We start from the raw sequence: 15648 nt of genomic DNA on the forward strand, positions 1-15648 counted from the left end.
TGTTTCAAAGAATGAGCACAGTCCAAGATTCGTCAAACAAAATAAGCTTCTCTTGGCCATGGTTGAGAATATCAGTCTCAGTTACAGAGATGGAAGTATACATTCACACACATGTGTGTCTGTACAACGTCTGCTTTCGCTCCTAGAAAAGACAGACCGTAATTACAGATTCATTGCTAACCTCAAATGTGGGAGTTCCAACAACCAACTCCAAGTTCCCAACTTTTGCCAACCCAGTGTTTTCATCTTAAAATGAGACTTTAAGTGATAGGAAAAAAGATCAGATCTTATTTGGAAGGGGGTATGTTAACTAAGAGATTTATCATGAAAAGTTTGGCAAGAAAAGAAGGAGAATGCTAACTTGGTAGGTAGTCTTTATTAGATTGCTTCACCAGGAATATGGATCAGTACTTTACTTTTGAGCACTCGTTTCAAAATTACACACCTGCAAAAATGGTAACAAGTGAGATTAAGGAAATGTTCATGTCATTCAACAACATCCCATTGGGGGTGATGTCATGGTCAAGAAGCATTAATGTAAAGGAATTAAAGGTATTCAATAGCGCAGTTATGTAAAATATTGCTACCTCTACTTTTTTTAAAGACAGCCCTGATTTTACCATGTTGCTTATTCAGATCATTACAATGGATATAACAAACATTGCAATCCACATGGCTGCCGTAAAGACCAGAAAGTAATGTTAGCCTTTATTTGGACATAACTCTGAATTCTGAAGTGGAGTCCATAACCTGCTGCCTATGTCCCACGTGGTTTTGCACACTGCCAATGGTAAGTGAAGGACATATGAAGCAGCTATCATGCCTCCAAGCTATCCCAGTGGAAACCTGAGCCACCACAAATGGAATCATTTAATGCCTAGGAGGCAATTACACCTTGTTCATATACATGGCTACCAATCCCCTGCTAAAGTCTGAAAACAAAACAAAACAAAACAACACAGCAACCACAGTGTTCATCCACTCTACTGAACTACAAAAGGCATACGATATCGACCAAAGTGATTGGAAGAGTAAGGGAGGGGCCTGGGGACAAGTACAGCGCTGTTAGCTAAAAAGAATGGGACTGGTTCAGCATTCACAAATCAACGACTCAAGGCTCACTGTCATTAACAAAAACCATCACTGCATGGAACTAAAAGTAGCAGTATGTCGCCATGGAATGTCAGACCAGGGGTTGCTTTTGCAGTAAGATATTATAGGCAGTAACACTGATCAGATAGTGCAAACGAGATAAAATTGTGTTTCACTGTGTGAAATAAACAGAGGTGCAAATGCTCAGTAGGATACCATTAAGACATAAAATGGCAAAAAATAAATATCAAAACTTTTATCAGTGTAAAAAAGTAACTGGGTTATTGTATAACCTAGAGTCTGGCAAAAAAGGCCTCAAAAAGTTCTTTCGGTCTTCCTTCCTTCTACAAATCAAGTGCCTCTTCAGGGTTCCAATTACACTAGAGACTCCATGCTCTCGGCAGGGTCTGATTCATCAGCGATCAGCACAGTGCCATTTTTGTCCACGGTCATGGGACCATTTCCATTTTCTTTAGTGCTGACCAGGCTGAGCATTGCTTTGTAGACAAACTGATACTGTTCCTAGAAAAGGAAAGAAAACAATACAGTTTTGGTTGATGCTGAACCAGAAAAGTGACTGGTCATTACCATGGAACGCACATATACTAGCCAGTCAATAACTACTTATTAAGTGCCCATTATGTGCTAGGATTCAGCAACCTCACATATATATGTATGTGTGTGAGTGTGTGTGTGGACTAGACCTGATGAGATGACTTATTTTTGCCGATTGGTAACCTGGCAAAATCATGTAGTATTGGATAGACCCCTGGGGCATTGCGGGTGAAGGGATGTGTCACCTAGTGCTATGCAGTAGAAGGCAGGACTTAGGGATGGCTTACCTTAATCAATTAGTCATTCAATCACAAAGCATTTATTAAATATCTACCAGGTACTGGGCATAAAATAGGCAAAAATTAACATACCTAATCCCTCAAAGAGTTTACATTCTATTGGAGTGACACAGTATTCACTGTATTACATTATAACTCTTTTCTGGGTGCTAAAAATAATCTCGAGAGTCTGTATAGCACTTTAGGGTTGACAAAGTGCTTTACAAATATCTCGTTTTATTCTCACAACAACCCTGAGAGGTAGGTTTTATTATTATCACCATTTTACAGATGAGGAAACTAAGGAGAGGGATGACATGATTTGCTTCAGGTCCAGGGTTCTAACCACTATACTACTTAGGTTCAATTCAATTCAATAAACATTTATTAAGTGACTATTATGTGCCAGGCTGGGCAGCTAGGTGGATAGAGTTCTGGGCCTGGAGTCAGAAAAAGTTCAAATCAGGGCTCAGGCACAGACTAGCTGCATGACTCTGGGCAAGTCCTTTAACCCTATTTGGCTCAATTTCCTCATCTGTAAAAATGAGCTGCAGAAGAAAACAGCACACCACAGACGAGGAACTGAGGCAAATAGGGATTAAGTGACTTGCCCAGCATCACATAGCTAGTAAAGTGTCTGGGGCTGAATTTGAACTCCAGTCTTCTCTATTCCAGGCCCAGTGCCCTATCTACTTCACCACCTAGCTGCCACTGTGCTAAGTAGGCATGTAGTAAATGCTCATTGAATTAAATTAAATAGACAGTCCCTACCCTCTATCAGTTTAATAGTTTCTAAATTGTGAGGCTTCAGGTTTCTGGGGCTAGAATATAGTAGGGTAAAAGATCACTTATGGATAGCTACAAATAAGAGTTACTATTATTACTAGAAGTAGATGTTCGTTGGAAATGTCCAACAAACCGAAAAGCTATACAAATGCAACCAATAAACTTTTGAACACAGAGGCTGTTGTTGGACCTAAAATCCAATTGATACTTTGCTGTGTGCATTGAAGGCCTTCCTTGGTTCTTAGAAAATCATGAGTATATGAATATGTTCTTTGACTGAGATAAATAATTGTTAATCAATCAACTGACAAGCATTTATTGAGCATCTACTATGTGCAGGCTCTGGGCATACAAAGAGAAAAATGAAATGACCCCTGCCCTCCCAGAGCTAACACTCCATTGGTGGAGTCAGAATTTGCAGCAATAAGTGTATCTGTACAGGCTATATCCAAAATAAATACAAGGCGGCTTGGGGAAGGAAGGAATTAGCAGCTGGGAGGGTAACGTGGAAGTGGTGCTGGAGCTGTGTCTTGAAGACAATGTTGTTATAGTTTTGCAGTCATGTCCAACCCTCCATGAACCCATTTAGGGTTTCCTGGAGTGGTTTGACATTTCCTTCTCCAGCTCTTGTTACAGATGCAGAAACTGAGGCAAACAGGGTTAAGTGACTTGCCCAGGGTCACACAGCCGGTGTCTGAGGCCAGATTTGAACTCAGGAAGATGAGCCTTCCTGACACCATGCCCAGCACTCTATCCACTGTGCCACCTACATGCCTTTGAAGACAATAGAGGACTCTATGACATGGAATTTCCATCAAGGATGGTGGAAAGTCTGAATATAGGCACCTAGAAAGAGGTGATGGGATGTGTGAGGAGCAGCAGGGACCTCAGCTTGACAACAGTATAGAGTCCAGGAAGGGCATAAATGTATAAAAGTAGATTTTGGCCAGTTAATGAAGGGACTGTACAATCTGAAGAGGAATTCATATTTTATCCTAGAAAAAGTAGGGAGCCACTGGAATTTCCTGAGTAGGAGAGTGACATGGTCAGATCTATGTTTCAGGAAAGTCCCTTTGGCAGCTGCCCTTGGAATGATGTTTCTGGAGTTGTTAGGTTTGCTGGATGATGGATCCATCTGCTCAGAACACTTTGATTTTGGTAGAAATCAAGATTTTTTTCAAGGCAACAAACTGAATGCTGTCCAATAGAACTACAGCCAGCTGTAAACAGATACGAACTTGCAGGTTCAAGCTGTCTGATTAAAGCTCAAAGAACAACTGCACACAGAAATAACCCAGCCAGTCATGTGAAATGACAGAGGGTCTTGAGTTTTTACGTCCATGTTGGTGGCTGGAAAGTGAGTCATCAATAAAGTCATTACTTACAATGTCTGTGAAGACTCCAGGTCTCATAAGATTGATCATCTTTGCTACCTGGAAAACATCCACGGCATTTTCATTCTCCAGCTGCTGGGACAGTGTGGTAAGAGCACATAGCATTCCCGCTGAAACTGCTCCGTACCTGGGAAAGAAGATGACACAGCTCCTTTAGACACACTGAGCAACCAGAAGAATTGATCATCTGGGCTTATCTCATGAGCTGGGTAGCCTGCCCTGGGTCACTGCACAGGGAGCTGGGTCATTCTGAGATCTGGGAAACGAACTAGGCACCAGTGATGATGTTAACCGAGCCAAGAGGACAGTGGTGCTGGAGACACCACAGCAACAACTAAGAGAGCACTTGGAGTCAGGAAGACCTGACTCCTTGGTACCAGTGTGACCCTGGGCAAAGCCTCAGGCTTCTTGTCTGCAAAATAGTAATAATAATAATGTCTATTGTTAATAGTATTACTATGGTAATAGGTATTGTTAATAATAACTGGTCTCTTGTTCTGTTTCTCCCTTCTCCCTCTTTTCCCATTTCTCCCTCTTGCTTCCTTCCTCTTTCTGTCTCTTTCTCTTTCCCCTCCCCTTCTCCCCCACTTCTCTTTCTGCTTTCCCTTCTCCTTCCCTCCTCCCTTTCTCTCTGGTTTTTTAATATCAGCCAACAGGTGTTCATTCGGATTTAATAGACAGGCAATAACCACGGGGTCATGAAAGGAGTGATGGCATTCTGCCTTAGATGTCAAACAGAATTAAGATACTTTATGGCAGCTCTATGCAGGATGGATAGATAGATAGAGAGGGAACAGAGATGGTTATACCTGTGAGGAGGCTATTGCCAAGAGCTTGGGCAGGTGGTAATAAGAGCTTGTCCTAGAGAAGGAGCACAGAGAACAGAGGGGAAGGAGAGCCAGGAGCATTAAGGAGATAGAATTGAGTTGGTCACCTGAGATAGTTTACGTTACACAGAGTATATCTAACCACTGGACTCCTGAACTGGCAAAGGCTTTCATCAACAGATAAAGGATCATATATCACCAATAATGCTGGAAGGGTCCTTGGCAGTTATTTAGGATGACTCCTCCTTTACTGATAGGGGAAATGGCTTCTCTAGGCAGAACTGGGTTTGGAGCCCAGGCCCTTAAAATAATGTTTATATCACCTGCATTTGTTCTCTAATGTTCCTTCCAATGTACTATTTTAATATTTTTTTTGTTAAACTCCAGCACTGGGTACTGACATTGCTAGGGTAGCAATTAGAGAAGTCAGATGTTATTATGTAGCAATGGATGTCCAGATGTCATGCACAGCTGGGGATGGATAGAATCTAAGATGGGTTTAAGATGCTGCTGCATTGTGATGGGAAGAGGAGGTTGCCTGAATTCTTGTAGATAGAATGTAAACAGAAAAAAAGTTAGAAAGATGCCTTTCTGGGTCTGACCTTTGAGATGTGAATAGGAAATTCCCAAGAAAACTTCATTGACAGCTATTTTTCCTTAAAAATATTAAATTATGTAACAATAATAATGAGTGGTGATTTTGGGGAACGATAGGCTTAATTTCCTGTTTGTTCCTTGATTTCCCTCACCTGCTCTGTTCCAAGGATCAGGATTTTATGGTTTCTATTAGTAGACTTTGAGCCCCCTAATGTTCTTAGTTTGGGAAATGAAGGCTTAGAGTATTGAATGGAGTATGTGTTCTAAGTTAGGAGAGAAACAGCTGATATGATTTAGTCCCTAGGATTATCTACTAAATCATAGATTTACATCTTTAAATTAAGAGGTTTAGACTAGATGACCTCTAAGGTCCCTTCTAGCTCCCTAAATCTACGATACTTTTCCTAGTGGAGGTAACATTTAGTAGATGGGGAGCCAAGTGGTTGCATATACTCTGTACACAACAATCTCCATCCTATTATGAATGGCCTTATCTATATATAAAGTCTTCAATCTCCTGTTGTTGGAGAGAGTTCCCGTACCAGAAAGGTAAATCATAGTTGCCTATTCAGAGGAAGATAAGGGAGAACCTTGGGGAAAAAAATAACTGTGTCTAGGGATAAAAGGCTTAGAGATGACAAGAAAAAAAATTAAATTTGAAGACTCAGGAAGAAAATGAAGGAAGTTCTCTCTCCAGCAAAGATGGAGAATGACATGTAGTATGGTGGCATGAGACTGAACTCAGAGGTAAAGACCTAATTCCAAACCCTGGCTTTGCCACAATGACCCAGCCTTTCTGGGTCTATTTCCTTGTCTGTAAAATGAGGAGACTGGTTTAGAAAATCTCTAAGGTGCCTTCCTAGCTCTCAATCCTGTGATCTTGTGAATGAAGTATTAGAGGTGAGTGAAAGATGCTTAATATGAACTCTGAGGAAAAAAATATATTGGGGATATCTTTCTTTATGGAGAAAGGTCTGCAGCAAGGACAGATCATCAACAATTGGTACAAATGAAATGCATTTATTACCCCTAGCTTTATACCATACTTTCACAGCACCTAGCAGAGCCCATGGTACATCATAGGTGCTCAGAATATCTTTGCTGAATGAGTGAAATGAGCCTAGTGTTGTTTTCCATAGAGGACTTGGATGGTGGTTGGCATTTCTCCAGGGTCAATGAGTAATGTTATTTTCATATGGAGCTGTCCTTACTCACTTAGCTTAATGTATGATGAGGAGAATTGTTTTGGGGGAAAAAAACCCAAAATGACTGATTACTATCCTCAATGAATGTTAGTCACATAATGGGAGACTCTCAGAATACCACTGGGAACATGAGTTGTGGTTTTTTTTAATTGGCCATAATGAGGTGGATTTAGCGATTGAGAAAGCGAGTCTGTGATGTTCTGAAAATGATGTTTATTTCGAAGTAAGGCACCTGAAAAAAAAGAGTATTTGTGAGCTATCAGATTAAATTGTGGCGCCAAGAATGAATGAGAGTGAGCTTTAGTATCTGGGACACCGTATCCCATGCGTGGAAGCCAGAGCTCATTAAATGGAACATAACAGAAATGCTGGTTCTAAAAATGGTGCAAAAATGTTAATAATTTAATAAAATCCTAGTATCTTAGGAAGAACCTTAAAGAGTTTTGACTGGCATTCCAAAGTAATCATTTCGCAGAGGTAGAACAGGAGTTCACTGTCTTGACAGCTCCAACACTGCATGATTGATGGGGAAGAGGAGAAGTGGACTGAAGTCAATGGAAGCCTTTTGTTTTCACATAAAACCATTTCATAATATTGGTCTAAAATAAAAAAGGTTCTGGGGGTCAGGGAATGTTTCACTTTTCTTTTTATACCCAGGTGCTCATTGCAGGACTGAGCACATTTGGTTGTAGTTGGTCAATCATTTTCAGTTGTGTCTGACTCTGGGACCCCATTTGGGGTTTTCTTGGCAAAGATATTGGAGTGGTTTGCCATTTCCTTTTCCTTCTTCAGCTCATTTTACAGATGAGAAAACTAAGGCAAACAGGGTTAAGTGACTTGCTCAGGGTCACACAGTTAGTAAGTGTCTGATGTTGGATTTGAGCTCACAAAGGTAAGTGACTCTAAGTCCAGTGATCTACATACTATGGTGCCACTAACCTGCCCAATGAGTACATAGTAAGTATTTAATAATTACTTGTTGTGTCAGAGCTGAATTGTTGATGAAGACCCATTTACAAATGTGTAGGTGCATAAATGAGTGTATGAAGGGGTGTGTGTGTGTGTGTGTGTGTGTGTGTGTGTGTGTGTGTGTGTGACTGAGGATGGATGAAGCCTCCTGATTGACCATCTCATGCAATGTGATCCCTGTTTTTGTTTTTTTCCCTCTTCCAGAGCACCTAACCTGCTGGAAGTCTTTGAAGATTCAGTGGGAAGCAGTAGAGCACTTGGGCTCTCCATCTCTTATCCCTTACTTTTGCTACATCCCTGTTCCCCCTCCTCTTCTAATCAAGGGGAGGGGTAGAGTGGGAGAGACAAATAGGCTTTAAATAAGTAAATGGATAAATAAAAACTCATTAACTACCTCAAAAATAATTTTCAGATTGGACCTGTGATTTCATTGGCACAAGGAAGTGATATTTCCCCCAGTAGCTTCAAAGCATCTCATGTTTTGGCCCACTCCTTCCTTGGTTACCATGAACCTGAGACATAGGTTACCCACGAGGAAGATGGGGAAGGAGTGGGTCATAGAATTTTATTGTTATAAAACATCCTCTAGCAATGCAGAACATCACTTGTTCTCCAACTTATGGAGGTGACTGGGGGCATTGAGAATTTAAGTAACTTGCCCAAGGTCACACAATCCATTGATGTCAGCGGCAGGCCTTGACCCTAGGACTTTGTGATGCTAAGGCTGGCCCTCTGCTTCTAGTCATAGCATTCTAACCATAGATAGCTGTTGGGATAATGTGGGCTAAAAGGATGGTTTTATGTTACGGACTGTTTAAAACATTATATTTTATCAAATGCAATTCCTATTTTCCTCCTGTTCAAATATGTCCAACTTATCTTCTATTTGCAATGTTTGTTCCATGTATGTATACTGATGTATAAAAACTTAAGGGCTACTAAGTGAAGCAGTGGATTGAGTGCTGGGCTTGGAGTCAGGAAGAGTCCACTTCCCAAGTTCAAATCTGGCCTCAGCCATTTACTAAGCTGCGTGGCCCTAGGCAAGTCACTTAACCCTGTTTGCCTCAGTTTCCTCATCTGTAAAATAAAGCTGGAGAAGGAAATGGCAAACCACTCCAATATTTCTGCCAAAAAAACCCCAAACGGGGTCACAAAGAATTGAACATCCTGAAAACTGCCTACATATCAACAAACACTCAATGGACTGACCATTCAATTGCTTAGCAATTGGAGAATAGGCATTTTTCATCCACTTGGTTTCTTCTGCATAATGGTAGGCTTCACTGAAAAGAATGCAGCATTCTTGGGCTTAGGATAGCACAACGTCATCAGTAATTAAGAGCACCTAGGTGATCTTCCCATCAGGAAATATCTCTTTCCACTTGAATGCTATGTTTTAGTATTTTTTTTGAAAAATAATTTCTAAAAAGAAAGTAGCAATTATCTCTGATTTTTCTCAATATTTCAAATGAATTTTCATAGATTTGGTCACAGAATATCCAAGACCATAAAGTGCTTTGAAAATTTTAATATACCATATTTGTATATACAGAATAAAATTTTATTATTTATTTATATATACTTATATTTATCATACACATATTATATTTTTATAATTAATGAAGGCTTCAATGTTATTATTTCATTGATTTCTTTGGTATGGATGCTCCTACCTCAGATGAAGTCTATGAGTTTTAATCTACATATAAGTTTTGATTCCTCCTTCCCACCTTTATAAAGCCCTATCATATCAAAATCCCCACTGACTGTTATCGCTGCTCATGTTTTTCAGTCATGTCATACTCTTTGTCACCCCACTGAGTGTTTTCTTTGCAAAGATACTAGAGTGGTTTGCCCATTTCCTTCTCTAGCTCACTTTACAGATGAGAAAACTGAGGCAAATAGGGTTAAGTGACTTACCCAGGGTCACACAGTTAGTAGACCTGATCTGAACTCAGGAAGATGAGTCTTTCTGACTTCAGGCTTGACATTCTGTCCATTGCCCCACCTAAATTTGTTGATCTTTTGTTTTTACATCTCCTTCATTTCTAAATGTGTCCCTGCTACCTCCCCAACCCTTATAACAAAGCCAGCCCTTTTAACCAAAAAACAGGGGGAAGTAAAGGAGGAGAAAAACAAAAAAACAGTTTAGCAAAAAATCAACTCACAGAACATCAGAGTATGAAAGCATATGCAGTATTCCACACCCAGAGTCCCCCACCTACTCCTGAAAAGAAGAGGAGGAAGTTGATGGAGCCGATAATGATAAATTATTACTAGGTTTGTGAAAAGCATGGTGAAGAGGGAGGGGCTTTATTCAGAGAAGGGCATAGGAGTTGTTAGGATTTCAGTGGTGATCTTATAATGTCAGGAGTTTTGCTGTCAGGGGCAAAAAAACCATTTGGTCTAAGCTCTCCTCCACCCTGAAGCTCCCCATATTACTGCTGCAACTGTCCAAACAAACAAGGTACATGATAACTCCAAGTCATCAGGAATTGACTTAATTGCCTTTCAATGAATGAAGCTGGGAAGGGTCAGTCCCAGAAATATTTCCATTAGAAATCATTCACATAAAAGTTGGTGCTTTGGAGACAAATTATCTGGACAAGTCAGCTCTTTGGCCTTGATGCTCTTCCATAAGTGAGGTGGCATTGTATTTCATTGGTGTCTCACAGGGAAACCTTTTTTTCTTTCTTAGAGATCTGTCCCTAAATATTTCAGGATGAAGGGAAGCATTGTCCACCTAGGACTGGCATTTAAAAATCCATTGGGTTAGGGCACATTTGATGTTTCACTCCTTCAGGAAGGAAGAGCTAGGGCTTTCACAATGGGGTCGTGTTCAGCTTCAGCTACATTTGCTTAACATCCAGAGGTGTCACCTTTAAGCATTGGGCACAGACTCCTGTGACATCAACAAACATGCCTGAAAGCCGTATGCATGTGAGTAGCTCTAGTCAAGCCTTTTTGGAAGTCTAGCAGTGCTCTGCTCCATGAAGCACAAGAGGAACTGTGTACTATCAACTTAAAATGCCTCCAGGTTCCTCCACTGTAGCTTAACTGTGAGTGTGGGGTTCCAAGGGCAGAAATGGTAGAACTTTCCTAGAATCAGCATAGCTCATGAAAACTCAGGAGAGTCAGGTTAGAGGGAAAACTTAAGTAAAAGACCCAATGGGGGAAATCAGTTGGACACTGGAAAGCTCTGTAGAAATTGAGCAGCACCTCTGTTTTTCTGATCAAAGATGCTTCAGGCCCCATGACGAATTTTTTGCCCTGATTTACATAAAGAGGCCATCTACAAGGATCTAAATAACTTTGTAGTTTTTCATATTGTCACTGCGCTTTTTGTTGTGTAGGCAAGAGTCACGATGAATTTGCTAAGAGTAGGAGACTGTTTCATTCTTTGTATCTGTAGCCTATCATTTAAAACAATTCCTAGAACATGGAAGAATTTAATAAATGCTTACTGTTTAGTTGACTGAATTGGTTGATCAAGCTTGACTCCAGAGAAGATGTGAAAAAATATGGTGTATGAGAAGTGTGGAATATTGAAAATGGTCAGGTGTACTGAACTGCTTTTGTTTGCTTCTTCTTTACTTGTTTTTTAACCTCTCATGGACAGGGGAAGGGAAGGGTACATTCAGAAATAAAAACATGAGATATCAATAGAAATAAGGTCTGGTTTCCTGTAATAGAAGGATTATGAATGACGATAGTTACTCCAACATGGAACATGGGAACTGGAAGGTGCGGGTAGACTTAGTAACTGACACTTCAGTAACTGGAAAATCCAAGTCAAATCAATACTGTATTAATTAGTAAGGAATTGTTGCTGTCGTATGTAGCTCAAATAGCTTGTTATATTAATGAAGTATACATATAACTCCAAGAGCTAATCAACAGTTGGGTTTAATTCTTTTGAAGGAAGCTGAAATGTGTGATATTGGGTAGTGTGAATGTGTCACAAGATATCTGTGAAAATTATCAGGTCACAATTTGCCAAGGCATAGACAAGGGCATAGACAAATAGCCCCACTACTACCCATCCCCAACATCTAAGGCCATAAGGAAAGGGTCACAATCACAGAAGAGTCACTCCAGAAGAACACAACCCTGATCTAAATGGAGATCAGCACCAGATGAACATCTAAGTGAGAGAGACCTCACGCCAAAGGAAATGGCATCAAGCCAGAACAAGACGGGAGGTTGATTTTGCACCACTAATAAAACCCTGATAAGAGAAAATCTAAGCATTACTCGAAAAGGGATCTTGGAGCAGAACCTTTGGGAACATGTGTACCAAAGGATCCAGAGAAACAGCAGCTTCCAAGGATTCCATGGCACATACCTAAAAACATTCAGCAATTCCTCTACTTCTCCATGATGCAATAGGGTCCCATCTGCCCCAGTCTGGATGAGAACTCATCCCTTCATAACCTGCCAAGCTTTGAGATTCCACTGATCTCTGCCTTAGTGAACAACCCACAAACAAAATGTGGAAGAGCTCATATTTGTTGTTACAAAATCATTTACTTTCATTTTCTGACTTGATTTTCCTATGACCCTATGAGTTGGATGGTACAAATATGTTACAGCTGAGAAACTGAGGCTCAGGGTGGTCAAGTGACTTTTTCATGGTCATATAACTAAAGTGGAAACTCAAACTGGGGTAGGCACTGATGTGTTCTACTCCATGCTTCCTCTCTTGATAACTTATGATTGTAACAAGTCTGGTTGGCCACAGATACTGAATTAACTAACATGGTGAATAATCGAAGTCAATGGTAGCACTGAGATTGAGCTATGGCTTCCAAGTACCCGTAAAGCCATTGGATTGAAAGTAGAACAAAGCAACTCATAATTAGGCCTCGTTATCTAAATATCAGTCAGACACATGGATCACTGGATCCAGGGTCAAAAAGTGGCTCCATGGGCCTGTACCAGCCACGAAGGACAACTAGTGATATTCATGTGCCATAAGGTTTCTGTGACTCTACCCCTCTTTTTCTCATTATGCTCTGAATCTGAGATTGGCAACTTGGCTTGTTCTTGGAAACCAAGTCACCAAGCAACTGTTGGAAAGGTCTCAGGCAATCTGTTGCAAAGTTTTTTTAGTTTCTTTCCCAGTTATTTGTACAGTAGAAAGAGCGCTGACTCTGGAGGCAGGGGATCTGGGTTCAAATTCCAGTTCTGATGTTTACCACCCATGTGACCTTAGGCAAGTCACCTCAGTGCTTTGTATTTCAGTTTCCTTAAATGTAAAATGTAGGGGTAAGGTTAGATGACCTCCAAGGTCCTTTCCAGTTTGACATCTGGGGTCCTATGATGTTCAGAATGGAATAGGCAAAATGTAAAAGACACCTGACATACTGTGATGGTCCAGTAAGGGCCATTTAAGCTACACCAACATTAATCAGGCAGAGAAGGTCAAGAGGGGGCAGTGAGCTTGTGCCATGTAGAACTGAAGATATTTCGCCTGGAAAAGAATAGTCTTGGCAGGGGGAAAAAGGACATAATGTGTTGCCTTCAAGGATGTGAAAGGCTTTCTGTCATGTGGGAAAAGCATCAGACTTTTTTCTTTGACCTCAGAGTGCAAGAGACTGGGCCAGTTATTTCATTGGCATAGGAAACTCCTCGACAAAGGCTTTACCAATTCAGGCTGGCACCCGCTCTCAGTGATTTGCCCAGGGTCCCACAGCCCAAATGTGTCAAAGTGAGACCTGAACCTAAGTCTTTCTGACCCTAAGAATGACCTTTCTCAAAGGATAGAATGAGGAGAAACATATCTAAGTTGTTGAGTGTCCACTTTAGGCTTAAAGCTGCCTATAATTATCAATTAGAGTTAGCCAAAAGTGGAGATGGATTGTCTCTGGAGGTGGTGGGCTCCCTCCCTTTCTCCCCCTTGGAGTCTTCAGAGATTGGATGACCTTGGTATAGGCTGGACTAAAAGTCCTCCAAAGTGCCTTCCAACTCAGATTCTGTAATACACGGAAGCTACAAGTCCTTAAATAAGAGTACTTTATAGTCTTAGACACAGCCTTCATCTCTGAGGGAATTAAAATCTTAGAGACACACTGGTTGATGCAAACAATCAGCGAGTTATAATGGCAACAAGAATGAAATGTAATTTAACAAGAAACCTATACCTTTGTATGTGCATATGGGTTTATGAATAAAATTAAATCAGTAAAATCCACACAAAAGTAGAGAAGTAGATTTTTCCTACTCCTTCTACCATAGTAGTGACTAATTCACAAAGAGCATTCATGTTTCAAATGAAGAAGCATACTCACTCATCATGAACAATGGTGGGCCCATCCCTTGTTAAGGCCTCTTCTTTGATGACATTTATAAGTTCAAAAGTACTGCTTATTGGGGCATCTGGATTGGGCCACTTGGGACACTGGAAGTGTCGGACTTCTAGGACGTAGTCATCCTAAAAACCAACATGACAAACAAGTCAAAGCTTATCCATTTAATTCAATCAAAGCTTATCCATTTAATTCAATGCTCTACCATCTTGAGAGCTTGCTTCTGAGAGAGGACAATAACTCTGGCAAAGGCAAAATGAGGCAAACTAAGCCTATAATTGGGCACCAGTGACTGTCTAGGGTTTTAGACCCCCACCATAACTCTAACAAGAAACCAATAGGATGTGAGAAGGAAGGAGCTTCTAGTTGGGGTAATCTAGACCTTATAACAAAATATAAGGACATCCTTGTTTACCCTCCTATCAATGGAATACAAAAAGAGGGGTACACAATATTCTGATGTAGAGGTGATGGACTTAGGGTTTGTTTTGCTTCAACATTCTTATTTACTACATGGACTTTTTTTTGAAGGAACTGGGGGAGGTAGAAGGGAAAGAAAATAGATTTGTAAATTTAGCTTCCTGTAAAGGACCTCTATCCCCCAACGCAGATGGGCACCTGCTCTGCCACTTCGAGTCTCTGAGAGTTAACCGGGCCACTAGAAGGCCAAGTGACCAGTCACGCAGCCAGTCTGTGTCAGAGGCATGACTCCAAGGCCAGCTCTCTGGCCATTTCTTCACTGTGGCCTCTAAGGTGGTCCCATGTGCTCCAAATTACACGGATGCAAGGACAACCTTAACTTTTGCTTTCCTGATGCAAACTGCACATAAGGCTTATGTTTCCAACATCAGAGAAAGTATGAAGCTCCAGAAAATTGTAATTAGATCAATAGTCTTCTTTTGTGCCCAGTGCATCAGGAGAAGGCTGTGTTGCTGCACAACTTGGAAAAAATATCAAAAAGATAATCTCTAAAGGGGAGGAAAATTCAAAATAAGTTTGCTTTAATTCTTCTGAAAAGCTTGCATGGAAAAATGAGGGTGGAAAGCCTCTTGATTTTGATGGCTAATGTCAATGGGACTTGGAAGGCCAATCTGTAGCCCACCAGGGTCTGTGACCCACTGGTCTTGGGATCTTTACCTGTGTCGCTTCGAGGATGAAGTCATGGATGATGATCTGTTCTTCATTAGACAGGCACAACCTGTCTTTGCTAATGAGGGTCACGGTGAAGGCCTCACAGTTCATAGATTCTTCCCGACTTGGCCAATATACAAACTCGTCTTCTGCCTGAGGGAAGAAAACACTTTTTATCGCTGAGTCATGAAGCATTTTCTTTTCTTGATCATACACAAAGTACAACAATGTCTTCTCTTTCCTTCTTTTTCCTCACTTCCTTGTCTTTCCTTCCTTCCTTCTTTCTCTCTCTGTCTCTCTCTTTCAATTGAAATAATCAGTAATCAGTTCAAAATTTGAATTCGACAAACATCTACCATGGTACCAGACACTGTGAAAGGCACTGGAAATCAGAGAACAAAACAGTCCTTGTCCTCAAGAAATGTATATCCTTGTTTATTTTGCTCAGGGGGTGGGAGGGAAGAGGGGGAGGATGGAATACAACACATACACACTTAAGTTTAAAA

The 15648-nt window shown here is 40.8% G+C and overlaps 1 protein-coding gene across 2 annotated transcripts in view; it reads right to left on the reverse strand.

Annotated features, from left to right (window-relative positions):
* Nucleotides 1-357: 357 nt before the first annotated feature.
* PTPRG (protein tyrosine phosphatase receptor type G) overlaps nt 358-15648 on the reverse strand; it is a 796984-nt gene continuing 781693 nt past the window's right edge. For both annotated transcript variants that reach the window (XM_072650205.1, XM_072650203.1), the window contains 4 exons: nt 15149-15295; nt 13994-14136; nt 4097-4232; nt 358-1614 (listed from right to left, as the gene is read on the reverse strand). In XM_072650205.1, coding sequence (XP_072506306.1) covers nt 1468-1614; nt 4097-4232; nt 13994-14136; nt 15149-15295 — 573 coding nt within the window. In that variant the 3' untranslated portion in view covers nt 358-1467. The remainder of the gene's footprint in view (nt 1615-4096; nt 4233-13993; nt 14137-15148; nt 15296-15648) is intronic.

Source organism: Notamacropus eugenii, chromosome 3, assembly GCF_028372415.1.
Source record: "Notamacropus eugenii isolate mMacEug1 chromosome 3, mMacEug1.pri_v2, whole genome shotgun sequence".
Classification (NCBI taxonomy): Eukaryota; Metazoa; Chordata; class Mammalia; order Diprotodontia; family Macropodidae; genus Notamacropus; species Notamacropus eugenii.